We start from the raw sequence: 21,877 nt of genomic DNA, 5'->3' as shown, positions 1-21,877 counted from the left end.
GGAGGCTTCACTGTTCCAGAATAAGGCAGAAGACTGAGAAAAACAGGATGAGCAGTGTGACAACAGAAAAAAAAAAAAAAAAAAAAAACAAAGATCACAAGTTCTCTAAACATATGAAAGGAGGGAAAAAAAAAAAGGAAACAGGAGTAATTAAAAGGTGGATCAAAAAAATTGTACATATATGGTATAGAGGAGAGTCAAGTAGCTTGTGAATCTGTAGTACTCAGCCAATGAGGAAACAGGGGAGGTGATCAGGTGTCGGTTAGTAGGGAATAAAAGGTTATGATATGTTTACTAAAATGTGCTCCTAATTGGCAGGATGTCTGACATTGCAGTTGTGAATTAAATAGCTTCACAGAAGATCCCGTCTGAAGAAAATTGAGATTTTTCTCACTAACAAGGTAGACAAGTGAGAAACAAAGGAAAGAAACCAAAAACACCTTCCCCCCATCTACCCTCTTCCACCTCCTCCCCCTGAGCAGCGCAGGGGAACAGGGAATGGGGTTGCACTCATTGTATAGCACTTCATCTCCACCGCTCCTTTTCAATCACTCTCTTCTACTGTTCCAACGTGGGGTCCCTCCCACGGGATGCAGTCGTTCCCAAATTGATCCTGCGTGGGCTTCCCACAGGCAGCAGCTGTTCAAGAACTGCTCCAAATATGGGTCCGACCACAGGGTCCATCCATCAGGAGCACACTGCTCCAACTGGGGTCCCCCATGGGCAGCAGCTCCTGCCAGGTCAACTGCTCCTGTGGGGTCCCCTCTCCACGGGCTACAGGTCCAGCCTGGAATCTCCTCCAGCAGGGGTCCACCACAGGCTGCAGCCTCCTTCAGTGCAGGTCAACCTGCCCCACGGTGGTCTTCTCCATGGGCTGAAGCATGGAAATCTGCTCTGCCATGTTACACCATGGGCTGCAGGAGGACAACGTGCTCCACCACGTGTGCTGGGTTTGGCTGGGATGGAGTTAACTTTCCCTGCAGTAGCGCATAGAGTGCTGTGCTCTGCACTTGTAGCTGGAACAGCATTGGTATCACCCCAGTGTTTTGTCTATTGCTGCACAATACTGGCACAGCATCAGGACTCCAGCAGACTGGATGTGGGCAAGAGTCGGTGAGAGGTCATCACCAGGGAAGTTGACCTAAACCAATCAAAGATGTCATGCTCAGCAATAAAAGGTAGGAAAGGGGAAGGAAGGGTGTGCTCTCTTCATGGAAACATCTGTCCTCCCAAACAACCGCTACGTGTATTGAGGCCCTGCTTCCCAGGACATGGCCGAACATCACTGTTTGATGGGAAATAGAGAGGAATTGCTTTTCTCTCTGTACTTCCACGAGGCCTTCATAAAGACAAACTTTATTTTTTTCCCCTCTTCCTTTTCCCTTTAATTAAATCATCCTTATCTCAAACCTTGAGCCCTTTGTGTCACATTTTCTCCCCCTTCCCCTTTGAGAAGTGGGAGTGAGAGAGTGGCTGTGGTGGAGCTTGGCTGCCCACCCAAGTAAAACCACCACACCATGGTCTTCTCCAGAGGCCGCAGGGGAACTTAAGTTCCAGTGCCTGGAACACCTCCTCCCCCTCCTTCTTCACTGACCTTGGTGTCTGGAAGGCTGTTTCTCACTCCTTGCTCTCCCAGCTGTTGTTGTGCAGCATTTTTCTCCCTTTCTTAAATCTGCTCTCACAGAGGTGTAAACAACATCACTTATTGGCTCGGCTCTGGGCAGCAGAAGGCCCCTTATCTATCATGGGGCAGCTTCTGGATTATTCTCACAGAAGCCACCCCTATGGTCCACCCCGCTACCAAAACCTTGCCATGGAAAACCACTACAACATGATCCAGCAGTGTGCCGTCATGGCAAGGAGGGCCAACTGTATCCTGAGGTGCATTAAGAACGGCACTGCTAGCCAGCCAACCGAAGTGATTATCCTGCTCTGCTCTGTGCTGGTGCAGCCTCACCTTGAGTACTGTGTGCCGAGAAAGATATTAAACTGTTAGAGAGTGTCCAATGGGGAGCAACAAAGATGGTAAAGGGTCTAGAGGGGAAGACATATGAGAAGTGGCTGAAGTCACTTGGTCTGTTCAGCCTGAAGACTGAAGGGAGACCACATTGCAATCTACAACTTCCTCACAAGGGGGAGCAGAGAGACAGGGACTAATCTCTTCTCTTTGGTTACCAGCAATAGGACATGAGGGAACGGCTTGAAAATGCGACAGGGGAGGTTCAGACTGGATATCAGGAAAAGGTTCTTCACTGAGAGGGTGGTCATGCACTGGAACAGGCTCCCCAGGGAAGTGGTCACTGCAATGAGCCTGCATTTCCAGAAGCATTTGGACAATGCTCTCAGACACTTGATCTGATTTTTTTTTTTTGATAGACCTGTGTGGTGCCAGGAGTTTGACATGATGATCCTTGTGGGTCCCTTCCAATTTGGATATTCTATGATTCTGTTATATATGGAGTGGTAATTCGTGTTGAGAAAATGGTTGATATTAATAAAGAAGGGGGAGATGTGGGAGTGTGGCCATGGGGGTTGGAAAGCCCCGTGGTTGATGACAACATCAGACTCTTAACGATGAGGCCATCAGGAATGTAAAAGAGTTTAGAGGGAACAAAGAAGGGTGATTCAGGAGACTCCATGCAGTCTTGGGTTGCTTGTTCTCCAGCCATTAAGGCATGGAAGTTTCTGGGTGTTTGCTGTTGTTGTTACATTCAAAGTTGTTTGACAAATGAAAAGTTGTTTTTGAAAAGGACTGCTGTGGGGAGAAGGGTATAAGAGGGGAGCCTTGTTGAAAAGGAATGGAAAACGGAGACTGTTAAGTCATGGAACTTAAAGGATTGTTTACCTTTTCTGATTCTACAAATGTATAGGCGTACTCGAGTTTAGTAAGTCATGGAACTTAAAGGATTGTTTGTTACCTTTTCTGATTGTATAGGCATACTTGGGTTTAGTATGTAAAAGCAATGTTCTGTATATTTAGAATGTTTGATGTTCGTGTGTGCGTGTTAGTGGAGTGTAGACTCCCCGCACACCCAGCACTGTTTACTTGCCTTTTAAACCTTTTATAAATATTCTTTTATAAAGATTATTAAATTCAGATTGAGTTGAGACTTCATTTATAACAATTCTGTGACCTTATTGCAGATTTTCAGTACTTAAGGGGGGCTTATAAAAAAGACGGAGAGCAACTTTTTGCTCAGTTAGACAATGACAGGAATGGTTTTAAACTAAAAGAGGGGAGATGTTAGATTAGATGTCAGGAAGAAATTCTTCTCTTGGAGGGTGGCGAACTGGAACAGGTTGTCCAGAGAAGTAGCGGATGCCTCATCCCTGGAGGTGTTCAAGATCAGGTTAGATGAGGCCCTGGGCAACCTGAGCTAGTGGGTGGTGTCCCTGCCTATGGCAGTGGGGTTTGGAACTAGATGTTCTTTAAGGTCCCTTCTAACCAAAGCTGTTCTATGATTGTATGATTCACCTTATCATCACAAATGCTCTAGCAGCAAGCATCTGTTACAAAGACTGGAAGCTACAAGTAACTGAGGGGAAGGAATTCGCAAATAGCCTTGCGCTGTTTCACACGTCCCTGAACTAGATATAATGAGGAAGTAAGTGGTAGAAACAAAAATTTGAGCAAGGTCAAGATAAATAACTTGGCTGCAGTGTTAAATATGAGCTTTGTGCAGTGTCCAATTGCTGGCTGGCTTGAGACACGTGTCTGAGGGTCTCTAACCAATTGTATGACCGATTCAGGCATGTGGACAGCATATGGGGCAAGTATATGTAGTGGAGAAAAATAGCAATAAATGTCTCCTGTTCAAGAGCCATCAGGAGTCCATGTCTTTCATCCCTTCAAGTAACCACAAGAATTAGTCTGTAGGGGGACAACCTGCTTCACCATGGTCCTCTCCACAGGCTGCAGGGGAACTTCTGCTCCGGCGCCTGGAGCACCTCCTCCCCCTCCTTCTTCACTGACCTTGGTGTCTGCAAGGCTGTTCCTCACTCCTCACTCTCCCAGCTGCTGATGTGCAGCAATTTTTTCCCTTTCTTAGATCTGCTCTCACAGAGGCACAAACAACATCACTTATTGTCTCGGCTCTAGCCAGCAGCAAGGCCCTTATCTAACATGGGGCAGCTTCTGGATTCTTCTCACAGAGACCACCCCTGCAGCCCCCCGCTACCAAAACCTTACCACATAAACCCAATACAACTAACTATTCACATTAAGTTGATTGGTGACATATTCAAAGGCATAGTCAGGATGTTTCCCTCAAGAATGTCAACGTAATGATCTTCCTGGTTAGCAGTATCTCAGTTAATCATCCTTTAGACATCTCCAAGGCCTGGGTCATCTTGACCTTTCCTCAAAGTACATATTTTTTATCTTTTTTACACATAACAGAGTTAACTATCTACTGGTATCAATTGGAAGAGATAAAGCATAGATCAAGAAAACTGAGCCAAAATACTAATCAATCTTAGAAGACAAGGAGACGAGCCAGTAATCAGATGCAGTAAAAGCAGCCAAATAATGGAACAGATCACAGAATCACAGAATTTCTAGGTTGGAAGAGACCTCAAGATCATCGAGTCCAACCTCTAAATGATGATTTTAGTCCAACCTCTAAATGATGATTTTAGTCCAACTCCTAAATGATGATTTTGTTCTTCTAAATGATGATTCTTGTTCTAAAAACAGAATAACCTAGGAGAATGGAATCAAAGACTAACAAGTTTAATATCAACAGTCAGTGAGAAAGGATGGATAAAGCCATTACACAAAGCCACTAATGCAAGCCTTTTCTTTTTCATGCTAGAGAACTCAAGAAAGGTTTACAGTTTTTAGCTCCCAGTTCTCTACAATTTTAGCAATGAAGGATAAGCAAATTAATTCCTTTAGAACATATTTATCACAGTGCTTCAATCTCACAACTTTTATCTGTCATATATACTTTGAGTATTTAATGACTGTACAGTGAAGCTTACAACTCTCTACAACCACCAAATCTAATGAGTGTGAAAGGAAATCAGAAAAAAAAACATACCTTGTGTTGTTCTATTGCATCTACCCACTGTTGTCTGTGGCCTGGGTCCTGAGCTCGGAGGTACCAAACACTACCATTTACGCTGATATCAAATCTGCATTCATCAAAGTCATGTGGCTGTGAAAGAAAAGAGTGAAAGAAGAGCTAGAATTAGCAAAATGATCAACTCTTTTTTCTTTTTTTTCCAGAATATTTTGACACTCTAAAATACTGTCATTATAGAAAAAATTCTTCTATATTGCCTTGAATTCAACCTAGATTGTAAATTTCATGTTCTGTAGTGGTCTCAAATAATGAAGTAACATACAGTTTCATAATGAAAAATGCCAGACTTTTCAAATACAAAACCAAACTGTTTAATACATTCTTATTAAACAAAATTATCATGAAAAAGTTCCACGCAAACATTGACAAAAACTTCACACTTCCAAGTTAATCCTTTAGCAACTAGTTCACACAGCTAGGAAAGTACATCAATACAATAATAATAATAATTATTTTTAACTTCAAAGCAAGAAAGTGATTAAGGTTAACTGCTATTAGAATTGATTTTACATGGAAGGAATGCATACATCATAGCAAAAAGTACCAAGATAGAACCATAAAATCAAACCATAGCAAAGCAACAAGGAAGACACGGAACTAAAGGAAGCTGTGGCACCCTCTGCCTCCAACTACTTTTACCATTGTTGTGGTTTAACCCGGCCGGCAGCTAAACACCACGCAGCCGTTCGCTCACCCTCCCCCCTCCCTCTCTGGGACGGGGGAGAGAAATGGAAAGTGAAGCCCGTGAGTTGAGATAAAGACAGTTTAATAAGACAGGAAAATAATAATAACAAAAATAATAATAACAATAATAATAATAATGATACAATGGTGATAATAGGAAAATAATAATAATATGTACAAACAAGTGATGCACAATACAATTGCTCACCACCCGCTGACCGATGCCCAGCCTAACCCCGAGCAGTCCGGCCCCCTTCCCCCGGCTAGCCACCCCTATATATTGTTTAGCATGACGTCAGATGGTATGGAATACCCCTTTGGCTAGTTTGGGTCACCTGTCCTGGGTCTGTCCCCTCCCAGCTCTTACTGCACCCCCAGCCTGCCTGTTGGCAGGACAGAGCAAAAGGCTGAGATGTCCTTGGCTTGGTATAAGCACTGCTCTGCAACAATTAAAACATCGGGGTGTTATCAGCACTCTTCTCATCCTAAGCCAAAACACAGCATTCCACCAGCTACTAGGAAGAAAATTAATTCTGTTCTAACTGAAACCAGGACAACCATCTACAAGAATGTCAGATAACTGGGAGGTACATTCAATCCTTCCCCATATAACCACTTGAATGCATCTAACTTTCAGTTCACATACTTCAGATATAATACTAAAAACCTTTTACTAGCATTATGACGAAGATGGTAAGAAAAGTATAAGGGGAAAACAAAACAAAACAAAAAATCTAATCTCCTCTGTGCCATGACACCGCCAGTTCAAAGTTAGTCCCTTAGAAACCTCCAACACAAAGCACAACTGTTTACCTTTATATTGAAAACAATTCTTAAAGAAACATAACAAAAGTATACCTGAATATATTTTTTAATTTTCTGCTACATACAATAAATATTAAATGTAGAAGTTACTGCAGGACGTTAACAAGCTTTAAGGTTAAGAAAAATTACGCAATCTGAAGGGCCACAAAAACTAATTTATAATATTTTAATAATATCTTTGGAAATATAAGAACTGGTCTGTGTACCGGTACTGGTATGTGTAACTTTCCCTGCAGGAGCCCATACAGTGCTGTGCTCTGCACTTGTAGTTGGAACAGCATTGGTAATATACCTGTGATAAATTAGTAGGGGTTTGTTCATTGTCCTTGAGACTTTAAAGAATCTACTGAGGAGATAAGGTTTCACAACTCACGGCACTGTAACATGGGGACAAATGGGGAAGGGGGGTTGGGTGAACATCCTTGTTAAAACAAAGATTTTGTAAGATACCACCCACCCACCGCAAGACATCCTGTTTTGCCCCCACCTGAACACAAGCACAACGCATGATCACTGGAGGAAGAATAACGACCCCCAACAACAGACTGCGCAGTCTCAGGACAGGTCTCGACAAGTCGACAAGTCGACAGGTCTCGACAGGTCTCAACAAGTCTCGACAAGCCGGAACTTCAATGCTATAAAACAGCGACACTGGAAAGGGGAAGCTGCGTGCCATGGTGGAGCGGAGACTCCCCAGCCACCCAGCGCTGTTTTGCTTGTGTCTGCTTATTTGATTAATAAAATAATTTCAATAGACCAGTAAATTGTGTGGTCTAACTTATAACAATACCCATGTTTTGTTTATTGATGAGAAATAAATAAAACGCAATAGACTGGCACAGCAACAGGGCTCCCTTCAAACCGTGCCCCCAAAAGCCATCAGGCTGGGGGTGGGCAAGAGGTAGGGAGGGGACATCACCAGGGCAGCTGACCTAAACAAACCAAGGGGATATTCCATACCATATGACATCACGCTCAGCAACAGAAGGTGGTTGTCCCGGTTTCAGCTAGGATAAAGTTAATTTTCCTCCTAGTAGCAGGTATGGTTCTGTGTTTTGGATTAGGATGAGAAGAGTGTTGATATCACACTGATGTTTTAATTGTTGCAGAGCAGTGCTGACACTAAGCCAAGGACTTTCCAGCTTCTCACACTGTCCTGCAAGCGGGCAGGCTAGGGGTGCAGCAGGAGCTGGGAGGGGACAGACCCAGGACAGCTGACCCAAACTGGCCAAAGGGGTATTCCATACCATATGACATCATGCTGAACAATTAATATGGGGGGGCTGGCCAGGGCAGGGGGGCCGGCTGCTTGGGGATAGGCTGGGCATTGGTCAGCGGGTGGTGAGCAATTTCATCGTGCGTCACTTGTTTAGTACACATTATTATTATTAGTAGTATTATAATTATTTAATTATTTTCCTTTCTTTTCTGTCCTAATAAACTGTCTCTTATCTCAACCCACAAGCTTTCATTTTATTTTATTTTTCAGTTCTTTCATCCATCCCACGGGGGGGGGGGGGGGGGGGGTGTAGTGGGTTTATGTGGCAAGGCTTTGGTAGCAGGGGGCTGCAGGTAGCTTCTGTGAAAAGAATCCAGAAGTTACCCCATGTTAGATAAGGGGCCAGCCACTGGCAAGAGCCGAACTAATAAGTGATGTTGTTTGTGCCTCTGTGAGAGCAGATTTAAGAGAAAAAAATAAAAATAAAACTGAAAAACAGCAGCTGGGAGAATGAGGAGTGAGAAGCAGCCTTGCAGACACCAAGGTCAGTAAAGAAGGAAGGGGAGGAGGTGCTCCAGGCACTGAAGCAGAAGTTCCCCTGCAGTCTGTGGAGAGGACCATGGTGAAGCAGGTTGTCCCCCTGCAGCCCATGGTGTACCGGAGTGGAGCAGGTTTCCACGCTGCAGCCCGTGGAGGAGACCACGGTGGAGCAGGTGGATCTGCCCTGAAGGAGGCTGTGTCTTGCGAAGAACACCCACAGGAACAGATTCTGGGCCGGACCTGTAGCCCACTGAGAGGGGACCACGCAACAGGAGCAGGTGACCTGGCAGGAGCTGCTGCCAGTGGGGGACCCTGATTGGAGCAGCTTTCTCCTTATGGATGGACCCTGTGGTATGGACCCATATCTGGAGCAGTTCTTGAAGAGCTGCTGCCTCTGGCAAGCCCACGCAGGATCAGTTTGTGAAGGACTGCATCCTATGGGAGGGACCCCACATTGGAGTAGGGGAAGAGGGTGACCGTGAAGGAGTGGCAGAGATGAAGTTTTATGGACTGACCACAGCCCCTATTCCCCTACGCTGCTCAGGGCAGGATGTAGAGGATGGGTGGATGGGGAGGAGGAAGTTTTGAGTTTGATTTTAGTTCCTCACTGTTCTAGTCTGTCAGTTATCTTCTCTGCCAGTTATCTATCTCTGTCAGTTATCTGCCAGGATCTTGCCTCTGTTTCTCACTTCTCTAGATTGTTAGTAACAAGCAATAAATCTTACTGTCTCCCTACTCTGAGTCTGTTCTGCCCGTGATGATAATTGCTGAGTGATTTCCCTGCCCTTATCTCAACCCTTGAACCCTTTTCATTGTATTTTTCTCCCCCTTTTACTTTGAGGGAGGGAGGGAGACAGCAGCTGTGGTGGAGCTCAGCTGCCCTCCTGAGTAAAACCACCACAGTGAGAGGGTGAGTGAATGGCTGAGTGGTGCTTAGCTGCCGCCCAGGTAAAACCACTACAGTGGGAAACTGGGAAATGGGATGGAGAAGGAGGGACTCTTGTTATGAAGATGTCTGTCCTCCCAAACAACTACTATGCGTATTGAGGCCCTGCGTCAGGGATGTGGCTGAACATCAGTCATTGATGGGAAGTAGAGAATAGTTTTTCTCTTTCTGTGCTTCCGCGTGGCCTTTGCTTGTGTTTTTTTGTTTTGTTTTGTTGTTTTTTTTTTGGTTGTGTTGTTTTGTTTTTCTCTTTCTTTTCCCTTTAATTAAATTATCTTTATCTCAACCCATAATCTCAACCCATAAGCCTTTTTTCTTTCTTTTTTTTTTTTCTTTCAGGCATACTTTCCTCTCCCCCCTCTTCTGAGGAGGAGAGGAAGTGAGAGAGTGGTTGTGGTGGAGTTCAGCTGCCCAGCGAGGTAAAACCACCACAGTATGTGATATGTTCATCTTGCAGACAGCTAAAGCACTGTGAATCACACATTCAACACTCTGCAAAAGAAAACCTAAAAACAAGTCTAGTCCTTTGGGTCAGGCAAGATTCCACGATGCTGAGTGAGAATTATCTTCAAAGGATTTCCACAAAGAAGATGGAGCCAGGCTCTTCTCAGTGGTGCCCAGAGCCAGGACAAGAGTCAATGGGCACAACCCAGAACACAAGAGGCTCCATCTGAACATCAGAAAGCACATTTTTACTGTGTGGTTGACTGAGCACTGGCACAAGTGTCCCAGAGAGGTTGTGGAGAAGCGTGCCACAGCAGTCACATCTTGCAGTGATCATGGATAAGGCCTTGTGGGAATACCTCAAAGTGCTCATAGCTATGTCCATGACACAGCAGGTGTTGGAAAGGAACTCCTGAAGGGACTGGGGCTGATGGAAAAGGTCATGTCAGAGCAGGTACACACTGAAGTGGTTGTGGATATGTCCACAACACAGAAGGTAGAATGTGGTTCATGAATAAGGCCAGGCCAGAACTAGTACACCTCTAAGGGACTGTGACCAATGGACAAGCCCAGGCTGGAGCAGGGGTGAGGTGAGGAGTTCATTGCAATGTTAAGTCCCAAGCGGACCAAAGGGATATTCCATACCATATGACATCATGCTCATCAATAAAAGATGGGGGGAAAGAAGAAGGAAGGAGGGATGTTTGGAGTAATGACTTTGTCTTCCCAAGAAACCATTACGTGTGATGGAGCCCTGCTTTCCTGGAAATGGCTGAACATCTGCCTTCTGATAGGAAGTAGTGAATGAATTCCTTCTTTTACTTTGCTTACTTTGCTTCACTTTACTTTGCTTCACTCAAGCTATCTCAACCCATTTCTATCTTTTGCACTTAAAATTCTCTTCCTTCCATCCTCTGCTGGTGTGTGTGTGTGGGGGGGGGGGGGGCGGGCAGCTATGTGGTGCTTAGCTTTTTACTGGGGTTAAACCACAACAAAGTTTCTTCCAGAAACCTCACAAAAAGACATACAGAGGAATTAGCTATCAAAGTTTTTCATGCTGTGAAAGTATTCTTCATATCTCTCTCTGTCTCTGAAGCACTTTGGGAGGAGTTAAAAGCAATTACATGGTCATTCCAGTTAGAAAGCCTTGCCAAAACTGATCCTAAAAGACTGAGGTATTCCTGATTCCACACTTATAATCATGGAATCATAGAATGGTTTGTGTTGGAAGACACCTTAAAGATCATCTAGTTCCAACCTCCCTGCCATGGGTAGGGATACCTCCCACTAGACCAAGTTGCTCAAAGCCCCATCAAACCTGGCCTTGAAAACTGCCAGGGATGGGGCATTAACAGCTTCTCTGGACAACTTGTTCCAGTGTCTCACCACCCTCATAGTAAAGAATTTTTTCCTTATATCTAATCTAAATCTACACTCTTCAAGTTGAAAGCCATTACACCTCGTCCTATCATTACCTCTCTGATAAAGAGTCCCTCTCTTGCTTTTTTGTACACCCCCTTTAGGTGCTGGAAGACTGCTATAAGGTCTCCCCAAAACCTTCTCTCCTCTAGGCTGAACAACCCCAACTCCTTCAGCCTGTCTTCATAGGAGAGGTGTTCCAACCTCATGGCCCTCATCTGGACTCACTCTAATAGAACAGACAGCTTCATAGAATCATTAAGGTTGGAAAAGACCTCCAAGATCATCTGGTCCAACCATCACCCTACTACCAATGTCACCCACTAAACCATGTCCCTAAGCACCACGTCCAACCTCGCCTTGAACACCCCCAGGGACAGTGACACCACCACTTCCATGGGCAACCCCTTCCAATGCCTGACTACTTATTGTACAGAGCAATAAGGTCTCCCCTAGGCCTCCTCCAGACTAAACAACCCCATTTCCCTCAGACGCTCCTCATAAGACTTTTGTTCCAGGCCCTTCACCAGCTTTGTAACCCTTCTCTGGACACGCTCCAAGGCCTTGATGTCCTTTTTGTAGTGAGGGACCCAAAAATGAACACAGTACTCAAGGTGCGGCCTCACCACAGCAGAGTACAGGGGAACGATCACTGCCCTGGTCCTGCTGGCTACACTATTCCTGATACAAGCCAGGATGCCATTGGCCTTCTTGGCCACCTGGGCACGCTGCTGGCTCATGTTCAAGCGAGCATCAATCGGCACCCCCCAGAGCCTTTTCCTCTGCACAGCTTTCAAGCCACTCTGCCCCAAGCCTGTAGCATTGCATGGGGTTGTTGTGACCAAAGTGCAGGACCCAGCACTTAGCCATGTTGAACCTCATCCCATTGGCCTCTGCCCATTGATCCAACCTGTTCAGGTCCCTCTGCAGGACCTTCCTACCCTCTGGCAGATTGACCTTTCCCCCAAACCTGGTATTGTCTGCAAACTTACTGAGGGTGCACTCAATAATGAAATCATGACGATTACTGTGGGTAGTATTAAAATGTCTAAACTGCAAAAGGACATAGATGGTACTCTGTTGTTCCAATTTACACCCAACAATCTCCCCCCTCTGAAGGAAGACAGATGATGGATGATAGATGATGGAAAGTGGCCCAGCAATCACATCCGCCAGCTCCCTCAGCACCCTCGGGTGGATCCCCTCTGGCCCCAAGGACTTGTGACAGTCCAGGTGGAGCAGCAGGTCTCTAACTGCTTCCACCTGAATTGGAGGGGGGGTGGTTCTTCTGCTTTTCCTTATCCTCAATAGTCATGTTCCCCCCTGAGTCCAGCAAAGGATGGAGCTTCTCCTTGGTCCTCCTCTTGCTGTTAATATATTTATAAAAACATTTTTTGTAATCCTTAACCATAGTGGCCAGGTTGAGCTCATACTGGGCTTTAGCCTTCCTGATTTTTTTCTCTGCATGTGCTGGCAACTTCCTTGTACTCTCCCCAGGTTGCCTGTCCCTTCTTCCACCAGACACTCTTTTTCTCCCAGACACTCAGCAAAAGTTCCCTGTTCAGTCACATGGGTCTTCTTCCCTGCTGGCTCATCTTACAGTACATGGGGACAACCTGCTCCTGTGCCTTTAAAACTTCCTTCTTGAGGAACATCCAGCCTTCCTGGACCCTGCTGCCCATCAGCCCTGGCTCCCAAGGGACCCTCCCTACCAGTGTCCTGAACAATTAAGAGGTCCATGACCTTCTTGTGTTGGGGATCCCAGAGCTGATACAGTACTCCAGGTAGGGTTTCATGAGAGCAGAGGGGGAAAATCACCTCCCTCGATCTGATGGTCATGCTTCTTTTGATGCAGCCCGATATGGTTGGCTTTCTGGGCTGCAAGCACACGTTGCTGGCTCATGTTGAGCTTCTTATCAACCAACATCCCCAAGTCCTTCTCCTCAGAGCTGGTCTCAATCCATTCTCCACCCAGCTTCTATTTGTGCTTGGGATTGCCCTGGCCCAGGTGCAGGACCTTGCACTTGGCCTTGCTGCATGGGCCCTCCAGGGCTTTGCCCCTTGAGACTCTACCAAGCTGTTGTGGTTTAACCTGGCCAGCAGCTAAGCACCACACAGCTGCTGGCTCACCCTCCCCCCTCCCTCTCTCGGACTGGGGAGAGAATCAGAAAGAAATGAAAGCCTGTGGGTTGAGATAAAGACAGTTTATTAGGACAGAAAAGAAAGGAAAATAATAATAATAACAACAACAACAACAACTTACTGAGGGTGCACTTGATCCCCTCATCCAGATCATCGATAAAGTTATTAAAGAGGACTGGCCCCAGTACCGAGCCCTGGGGAATGCCACTAGTGGGCCTGGCTATCCAGCCAGTTTTTAATCCAACGAAGTGTACGCCAGTCCAAGCCATGAGCAGTTTCTTGAGGAGAATGCTGTGGGAAGCGGTGTCAAAAGCCTTGCTGAAGTCAAGGTAGACCACATCCACAGCCTTTCCCTCATCCAACAAGCGCATCACTTTGTCATGGAAGGAGATCAGGTTCGTCAAGCAGGACCTGCCTTTCATAAAGCCATGCTGACTGGGCCTGATCATCTGGTTGCCCTGCAAGTGCCGCGTGATGACACTCAAGATAATCTGCTCCATGAGCTTCCCTGGCACTGAGATCAAACTGACAGGCCTATAGTTTCCTGGGTCTACCCTCCGGCCCTTCTTGTAGATGGGCATCACGTTTGCTAGCCATCAGTCGACTGGGACCTGCCCCGATAGCCAGGACTGTTGATAAATGATGGTAAGCGGCTTGGCCAGCTCCTCCGCCAGTTTTCTCAGTATCCTCAGGTGGATCCCATCCAGCCCCATCAACTTGTGCACATCCAAGTGCCATAGCAGGTCGCCAACCATTTCCTCAGGGTTAGTGAGGGCCACATTCTGCTCCCCATCCCCTTCCACCAGTTCAGGGTAGCTTCCTGGATAGCTTCCAGGAAGTTATCTTCTCATCCTAATCCAAAACATAGCACCCTACAAGCTACTAGGAGGAAAATTAACTCTATCCTAGACGAAACTGGGACACAAGCAGATCCCTGAGGAGGCCAAAGTCTGCTCTCCTGAAGTCCAGGGTAGTGAGCTTGCTATTCTCCCTCCTCGGTGCTCTCAGGATCACAAACTGCACCATTTCATGGTTACTGCAGCCAGCACTACCCTTGAGCTTCACATTCCCCACCAGCCCCTCCTTGTTGGTGAGAATGAGGGCCAGCACAGGACCTCTCCTCGTTGGCTCCTCTGTCACTTGGAGAAAGAAGTCATCATTAGTGCATTCCAGGATTGCCTGTGCCCTGGTGTGCTGTCCCTCCAACAGATATTGTTGCCTGTAACAAGTTCAGATTCATTATCTGTTGTGCAATACACCAATTTGCACACTAGGTTGAGATATTGGTTATTTCAGAATTGCACAATCTGGGTAGCATGTGGTTTCCTGGTAAGCTGGCACACCTAAAGATTTTTCACACCACACTTTATACAATCTCTTATCACTACATTTACATGTTAGTACAGTCCTCTAACTTCTAATTGGTTACATAGTTAGCATACTGCTGACATGACAGAATCATTTTGTGCATCCTCAGAGGAGAAGGGGTCTCTCAGCCTAGGGACGTGTTTTTTACTATTATAATGAGGATAGTTCACAGACAGTTCACATTAGAATACTCTTGTCTTTGTTTTCCAGCCAATTATTCTTAACAAGTTTATTAGTTGCACACTAAATGGCGTATGTGTCAGATGTTTCCCTATTTTTTAAATGTTTATTTATTTATTTATTTTTAAAGACAGAACACTCTAGGACCTGGTTTAGAATTCACTGAACGTGAAAGTCAAGTTCTCTAATATGCATTTTACCAAGAGCAAATAAAAGGAGAACTTAGGCTGCTTCCCTCCCCTGCTTCCAAGCCCCAGCAGCCTGAAGCAGCATGCATACATGATTTGAAGGCACCATGGAACAAAACCCTTCAGGAATACCAGGTTCGAGAGACCAGGCTGAATGGCTAGAGCAAGTAGAAGAGGACCAGGTCACAGAATACTTAAGCAAACTGGACATTTGCAAGTCCATGGACCCTGATAGGATGTACCCACAAGTGCTGAGGGAGCTGGCAAATGTGATTGCAAGGAAACTTTCTATATGTTTTGCTTGATCATGGAAACTGAGAGAAGTGCTCAAAGACTGGAGGAAAGCAAATGTCCCTCCTAGGGCAAGAAGGAAGACCCAGGGATCTACAGGCCCATCAGACTCACCTTGATCCCTAGGAAGGTGATGGAGCAGCTAATCCTGGTGTGGAATAATTGCTGGAGGTGACTCATTGAGACTAAAGGTATGTCAACATCTTAAGAGAAGGTTCAGCGTTGAGGAAGCTTCCAGGGTGAGTTGCGGCAGATATGCAAGGAATCTGTTCCATGATAGTTCCCTCGGCAACTCAACCTGCAACCTTAGATTTTGGCAACACCAGGGAATCTTGGTGTGCTGACTCTGAGAGAAATAGCACAGAGGGTGGAGCAGAGTGAAGACACCGCAGCCACACTCTGTGATATCGCTGCACGGATGGAGAACTTGATGGTACTATGGAACTGACAGATTGCATGGCCAGCTCTGAGCAGAACTGATAATAAAATCATGTCCTCTGAGTAAACTTTTCTCATTATAATCGCATTATAAAGCCAAAATATACCTTCATCCCAAAGGCTACCTGCCTCCAAGGTGCGACCACCCCTCACTGAGCATGCGCTCTGAATTTCTCTGAGCCTATACCTTTAAAGCAAAAGCCAGAAAATTTTATATAGATGTCCTGGTTTCAGTTAGAACAGAATTAATTTTCTTCCTAGTAGCTGGTGGAATGCTGTGTTTTGGCTTAGGATGAGAAGAGTGCTGATAACACCCCGATGTTTTAATTGTTGCAGAGCAGTGCTTATACCAAGCCAAGGACACCTCAGACTTTTGCTCTGTCCTGCCAACAGGCAGGCTGGGGGTGCAGTAAGAGCTGGGAGGGGACAGACCCAGGACAGGTGACCCGAACTAGCCAAAGGGGTATTCCATACCATCTGACGTCATGCTAAACAATATATAGGGGTGGCTAGCCGGGGGGAGGGAGCGGGACTGCTCAGGGTTAAGCTGGGCATCGGTCAGCGGGTGGTGAGCAATTGCATTGTGCATCACTTGTTTGTACATATTATTATTAGTAGTACTATTATCATCATTGTATTATTATTATTATTATTATTATTATTATTATTATTATTATTATTATTATTATTATTATTATTATTATTATTATTATTATTATTATTTTCCTGTCTTATTAAACTGTCTTTATCTCAACTCACGAGCTTCACTTTCCATTTCTCTCCCCCGTCCCAGAGAGGGAGGGGGGAGGGTGAGCGAACGGCTGCGTGGTGTTTAGCTGCCAGCCGGGTTAAACCACGACAGTCTTTTTGGCGCCCAACGTGGGGCACGAAAGGTTGAGATAACGGCAGATCTGACCAGAGTGTGTTAAACTAAAATTGGTATAAGTATTAGACCTGCTTAATAGTCACTTGTCATAATGCTGATTGCTTTAATCTCAACTGTGCTGCGCCTGTTTTCCAAATTGAGTATTATAGCACGTTATTTTCCGTATGTGCTCTCTGTCATGTTGTTTATCCTCTCCGGGCCCTGGTTTCAGACCATTATGGTACTGTGTGTTGTATCAGTGGCTTATGAGATGATGAAATATCTGGCCATGACTCTAACCTGGTATTTGTACTCAGTAACATCTTCGATTCTATACTTTGGAAACTGTATTTTGGAAACTATTAGCAATTGTATCTGTTGCCTTTTTTCATTAGGGAGTCAATCTGTGGAGGGGAAAGGGGAAGATAATTTTTCTTACTTGATCACTCTCCCTTTCTCCTTCACCACCCCTGTACCCTCCTTGATCACTCTCCCTTCCTCCTTCACCACCCTCTTATCCTCCGAGTTTATTACAATAGCTCTCCAAGATATTGAATATCCTTGGGATACTCAGACCAGCATGTCCAATACTCGACCTGGAGGAGTACATCGGTGACATGTACAGCCACGACGGTGACACCGACGAGCCCGAGTGGGTGAAGACGGAGAGGGAGCAGTTCGTGGAGTTCCGGGTTTTTTAATGCCATCGAGCTATAAAGGACCAGAGCCCATCTATATTTGTGGAGTGACAGGGGGATCTCAGCAGTTGACTGTATTGGAGGCTGAAGTGAGTCTGACTGGGAATGAGTGGGAAAAGCACCGTATTGTGACTGGCCCGGATGCTCCATGTATCCTTGGCATAGACTATCTCAGAAGAGGATATTGCAAGGACCCAAAAGGGTTCCGGTGGGCTTTTGGTATAGCTGCCTTAGAGACAGAGGGCATTAAACAATTATCTACCTTGCCTGGTCTCTCAGAGGACCCCTCTGTTGTGGGGTTGCTGAGGGTCGAAGAACAGCAAGTGCCAATCGCTACCACAACTGTGCACCGGCGGCAATATCGCACTAACCGGGACTCCCTGATTCCCATCCATAAGCTAATTCGTCAATTGGAGAGCCAAGGAGTGATCAGCAAGACTCATTCACCTTTCAATAGTCCCATATGGCCAGTGCGAAAGTCTAATGGCGAGTGGAGACTAACAGTGGACTATTGTGGCCTGAACGAAGTGACGCCACCACTGAGTGCTGCAGTGCCGGACATGCTGGAACTTCAGTACGAACTTGAATCGAAGGCAGCCAAGTGGTATGCCACAATTGATATCGCTAATGCATTTTTCTCCATCCCTCTAGCAGCAGAGTGCAGGCCACAGTTTGCTTTCACTTGGAGGGGAGTCCAATATACTTGGAATCGGCTGCCCCAGGGGTGGAAACACAGCCCTACTATTTGCCATGGACTGATCCAGTCTGCACTAGAGCAGGGGGAAGCTCCTGAACACCTGCAGTACATCGATGACATTATTGTGTGGGGTGACACAGCAGAGGAAGTTTTCGAGAAAGGGAAGAAAATAGTCCAAATCCTTCTGAAAGCCGGTTTTGCCATAAAACAAAATAAAGTCAAAGGACCTGCACGAGAGATCCAGTTTTTAGGAATAAAATGGCAAGATGGACGTCGTCAAATCCCAATGGATGTGATCAACAAAATAACAGCTATGTCTCCACCAACTAACAAAAAAGAAACACAGACTTTCCTAGGTGTTGTGGGGTTTTGGAGAATGCACATCCCAAATTACAGTCTGATTGTAAACCCGCTCTACCAAGTAACCCGTAAGAAGAATGAGTTTGAATGGGGCCCTGAACAACGACAAGCCTTTGAACAAATCAAGCAGGAAATAGTCCATGCAGTAGCCCTTGGGCCAGTTCGAACAGGACCAGATGTAAAGAATGTGCTCTACACTGCAGCCGGGGAGAACGGCCCCACCTGGAGCCTCTGGCAGAAAGAACCTGGGGAAACTCGAGGTCGGCCCCTGGGGTTTTGGAGCCGGGGATACAGAGGGTCTGAGGCCCGCTATACTCCAACTGAAAAGGAGATACTGGCAGCATATGAAGGAGTTCGATCTGCTTCAGAGGTGGTCGGTACTGAAGCGCAGCTCCTCCTAGCACCCCGATTGCCAGTACTAGGCTGGATGTTCAAGGGAAGGGTCTCTTCTACGCATCATGCAACTGATGCTACATGGAGCAAGTGGATTGCACTAATTACTCAGCGGGCTCGAATAGGAAACCCCAGTCGCCCAGGAATATTGGAAGTGATTATGGACTGGCCAGAAGGTAAATACTTTGGGATATCATCCGAGGAGGAGGTGGGTCGTGCTGAAGAAGCTCCACTGTACAACCAGTTACCAGAGAATGAAAAGAAATATGCCCTGTTCACTGATGGGTCCTGTCGTATTGTGGGGAAGCATCGAAGATGGAAGGCTACTGTATGGAGTCCTACACGACGAGTTGCAGAAGCTGCTGAGGGAGAAGGTGAATCGAGTCAGTTTGCAGAAGTGAAGGCCATTCAGCTGGCTTTAGACATTGCTGAACGAGAAAAATGGCCAGTTCTCTATCTCTACACCGATTCATGGATGGTAGCAAATGCCCTGTGGGGATGGTTACAGCAATGGAAGCAAAACAACTGGCAGCGTAGGGGCAAACCCATCTGGGCTGCTGCATTGTGGCAAGATATTGCTGCTCGGGTAGAGAACCTGGCTGTGAAAGTACGTCACGTAGATGCTCATGTGCCCAAGAATCGGGCTACTGAAGAACATCAGAACAACCAGCAGGTGGATCAGGCTGCTAAGACTGAAGTAGCTCAGGTGGATCTGGATTGGCAGCATAAAGGTGAATTATTTATAGCCCGATGGGCCCATGACACCTCAGGCCATCAAGGTAGAGATGCAACATACAGATGGGCTCGTGATCGAGGGGTGGACCTGACCATGGACGCTATAGCACAGGTTATTCATGACTGTGAAACATGTGCTGCAATCAAGCAAGCCAAACGGTCAAAGCCTCTTTGGTATGGAGGACAATGGCTGAAATATAAATATGGAGAGGCCTGGCAGATTGATTACATCACACTCCCTCAAACTCGCAATGGCAAGCGCCACGTACTTACAATGGTGGAAGCAACCACCGGATGGCTGGAAACATATCCTGTGCCTCATGCCACCGCCCGGAACACTATCCTGGGCCTTGAAAAGCAAGTCCTATGGCGACATGGTACCCCAGAAAGAATAGAGTCAGACAATGGAACTCATTTCCGAAACAACCTTATAGACACTTGGGCCAAAGAACATGGTATTGAGTGGGTGTATCACATCCCCTATCATGCACCAGCCTCCGGGAAAGTTGAACGATACAATGGACTGTTAAAGACTACATTGAAAGCAATGGGCGCTGGGACATTCAAAAACTGGGATACGCATTTGGCAAAGGCCACCTGGTTAGTCAATACTAGGGGATCTGCCAACCGAGCTGGACCTGCCCAATCAAACCTGTTACGTACTGTAGATGGGGATAAAGTTCCTGTAGTGCATGTAAAAAATATGCTGGGTAAAACAGTCTGGGCTACTCCTGCCTCAGGAAAAGGCAAACCCATTCGTGGAATTGTTTTCGCTCAGGGACCTGGATACACTTGGTGGGTGATGCAAAAGAACGGAGAGGTCCGGTGTGTACCTCAAGGAGATTTAATACTGGGTGAGAATAGCCCATGAACTGAATTGTACCATGTTAATTGCTATATAATACTGTATGTTACCACTACCATGACTACTATAGGTGACTAATTAGAATGTATGGAAAAGAGTGTAACCTGAGCATGACATAAATGGTATGGAATAAGGGGTGGATAGATGTCCTGGTTTCAGTTAGAACAGAATTAATTTTCTTCCTAGTAGCTGGTGGAATGCTGTGTTTTGGCTTAGGATGAGAAGAGTGCTGATAACACCCCAATGTTTTAATTGTTGCAGAGCAGTGCTTATACCAAGCCAAGGACACCTCAGACTTTTGCTCTGTCCTGCCAACAGGCAGGCTGGGGGTGCAGTAAGAGCTGGGAGGGGACAGACCCAGGACAGGTGACCCGAACTAGCCAAAGGGGTATTCCATACCATCTGACGTCATGCTAAACAATATATAGGGGTGGCTAGCCGGGGGGAGGGAGCGGGACTGCTCAGGGTTAAGCTGGGCATCGGTCAGCGGGTGGTGAGCAATTGCATTGTGCATCACTTGTTTGTACATATTATTATTAGTAGTACTATTATCATCATTGTATTATTATTATTATTATTATTATTATTATTTTCCTGTCTTATTAAACTGTCTTTATCTCAACTCACGAGCTTCACTTTCCATTTCTCTCCCCCGTCCCAGAGAGGGAGGGGGGAGGGTGAGCGAACGGCTGCGTGGTGTTTAGCTGCCAGCCGGGTTAAACCACGACAATCAATCATAATGAAGATACGTATGACTAGGGTCACTCCAGCTCCACCTAAAAATTAGAAAATAGTAATGGATCAGGAGAGGAAAAAGTTTAAGGAAGATACCATTGCAGACAAGTTGGGAGGACATTGCTGACCTTGGGGAATGAAGGTTGAACCTTGGTACACACTGAATCTCCCATAGGGATGCCTGTTCGGTGAGATTCAAACCCTCGATTATACTGAGTGCTTCCCTGGGAAACCTAACATTCTCTATATAGTTGTTTCATAAGTTAACTTTTTTGTAGTTGGTTGTGTTAGTCATATTCTTGGTATTTGCACGTGCTTTGCAGACAGTGTATTTATCACTGGCAATCCAAAAGAACCTGTACTCCTGTTGCTTCAATAAACTACACCAGTCATTAATCTAGTGATTAGTCATCAATCAACTGAAGGTGTATTGCGCTATTTGTGCATCTGTGATCATGGAAATAATATAAATTGAATGAGACCAGACTTTAATGCTGAATTGGGCATCACTCAGAACCTAACACCAGCCACCCCCAGCCCCTCTGATATCTGAGGACAAGCTGGAACGCAAGGGGGTTTAGGTCCTGCCAAACTTCCTTACCCTTTAACAGAACACCTCGTGACCATTTCCAGGCCCATGAAGGACAAGAAAATCACCAGGAGCTGTCAGCATGGATTCACTGAGGGGATATCATGCCTGACCAACCTGATAAGCTTCTACAATGAAATCACCAGCCTGTTGGATGAGGGGGGAGCAG

The 21,877-nt window shown here is 45.9% G+C and overlaps 1 protein-coding gene across 1 annotated transcript in view; it reads right to left on the bottom strand.

The window, feature by feature from the left end:
- LOC311220860 (ceramide transfer protein-like) overlaps positions 1-15,513 on the bottom strand; it is a gene marked incomplete at both ends in the record, with an annotated part of 108,357 nt that extends 92,844 nt beyond the window's left edge. Inside the window, 2 exons of the mRNA XM_084304500.1 lie at positions 5,043-5,159; positions 15,448-15,513. Coding sequence (XP_084160626.1) covers positions 5,043-5,159; positions 15,448-15,513 — 183 coding nt within the window. The remainder of the gene's footprint in view (positions 1-5,042; positions 5,160-15,447) is intronic.
- Positions 15,514-21,877: the final 6,364 nt, after the last annotated feature.

This window comes from Netta rufina, assembly GCF_964035555.1.
Source record: "Netta rufina genome assembly, chromosome: W".
Lineage (NCBI taxonomy): Eukaryota > Metazoa > Chordata > Aves > Anseriformes > Anatidae > Netta > Netta rufina.
This window is presented reverse-complemented; position numbering and strand designations above follow the sequence as displayed.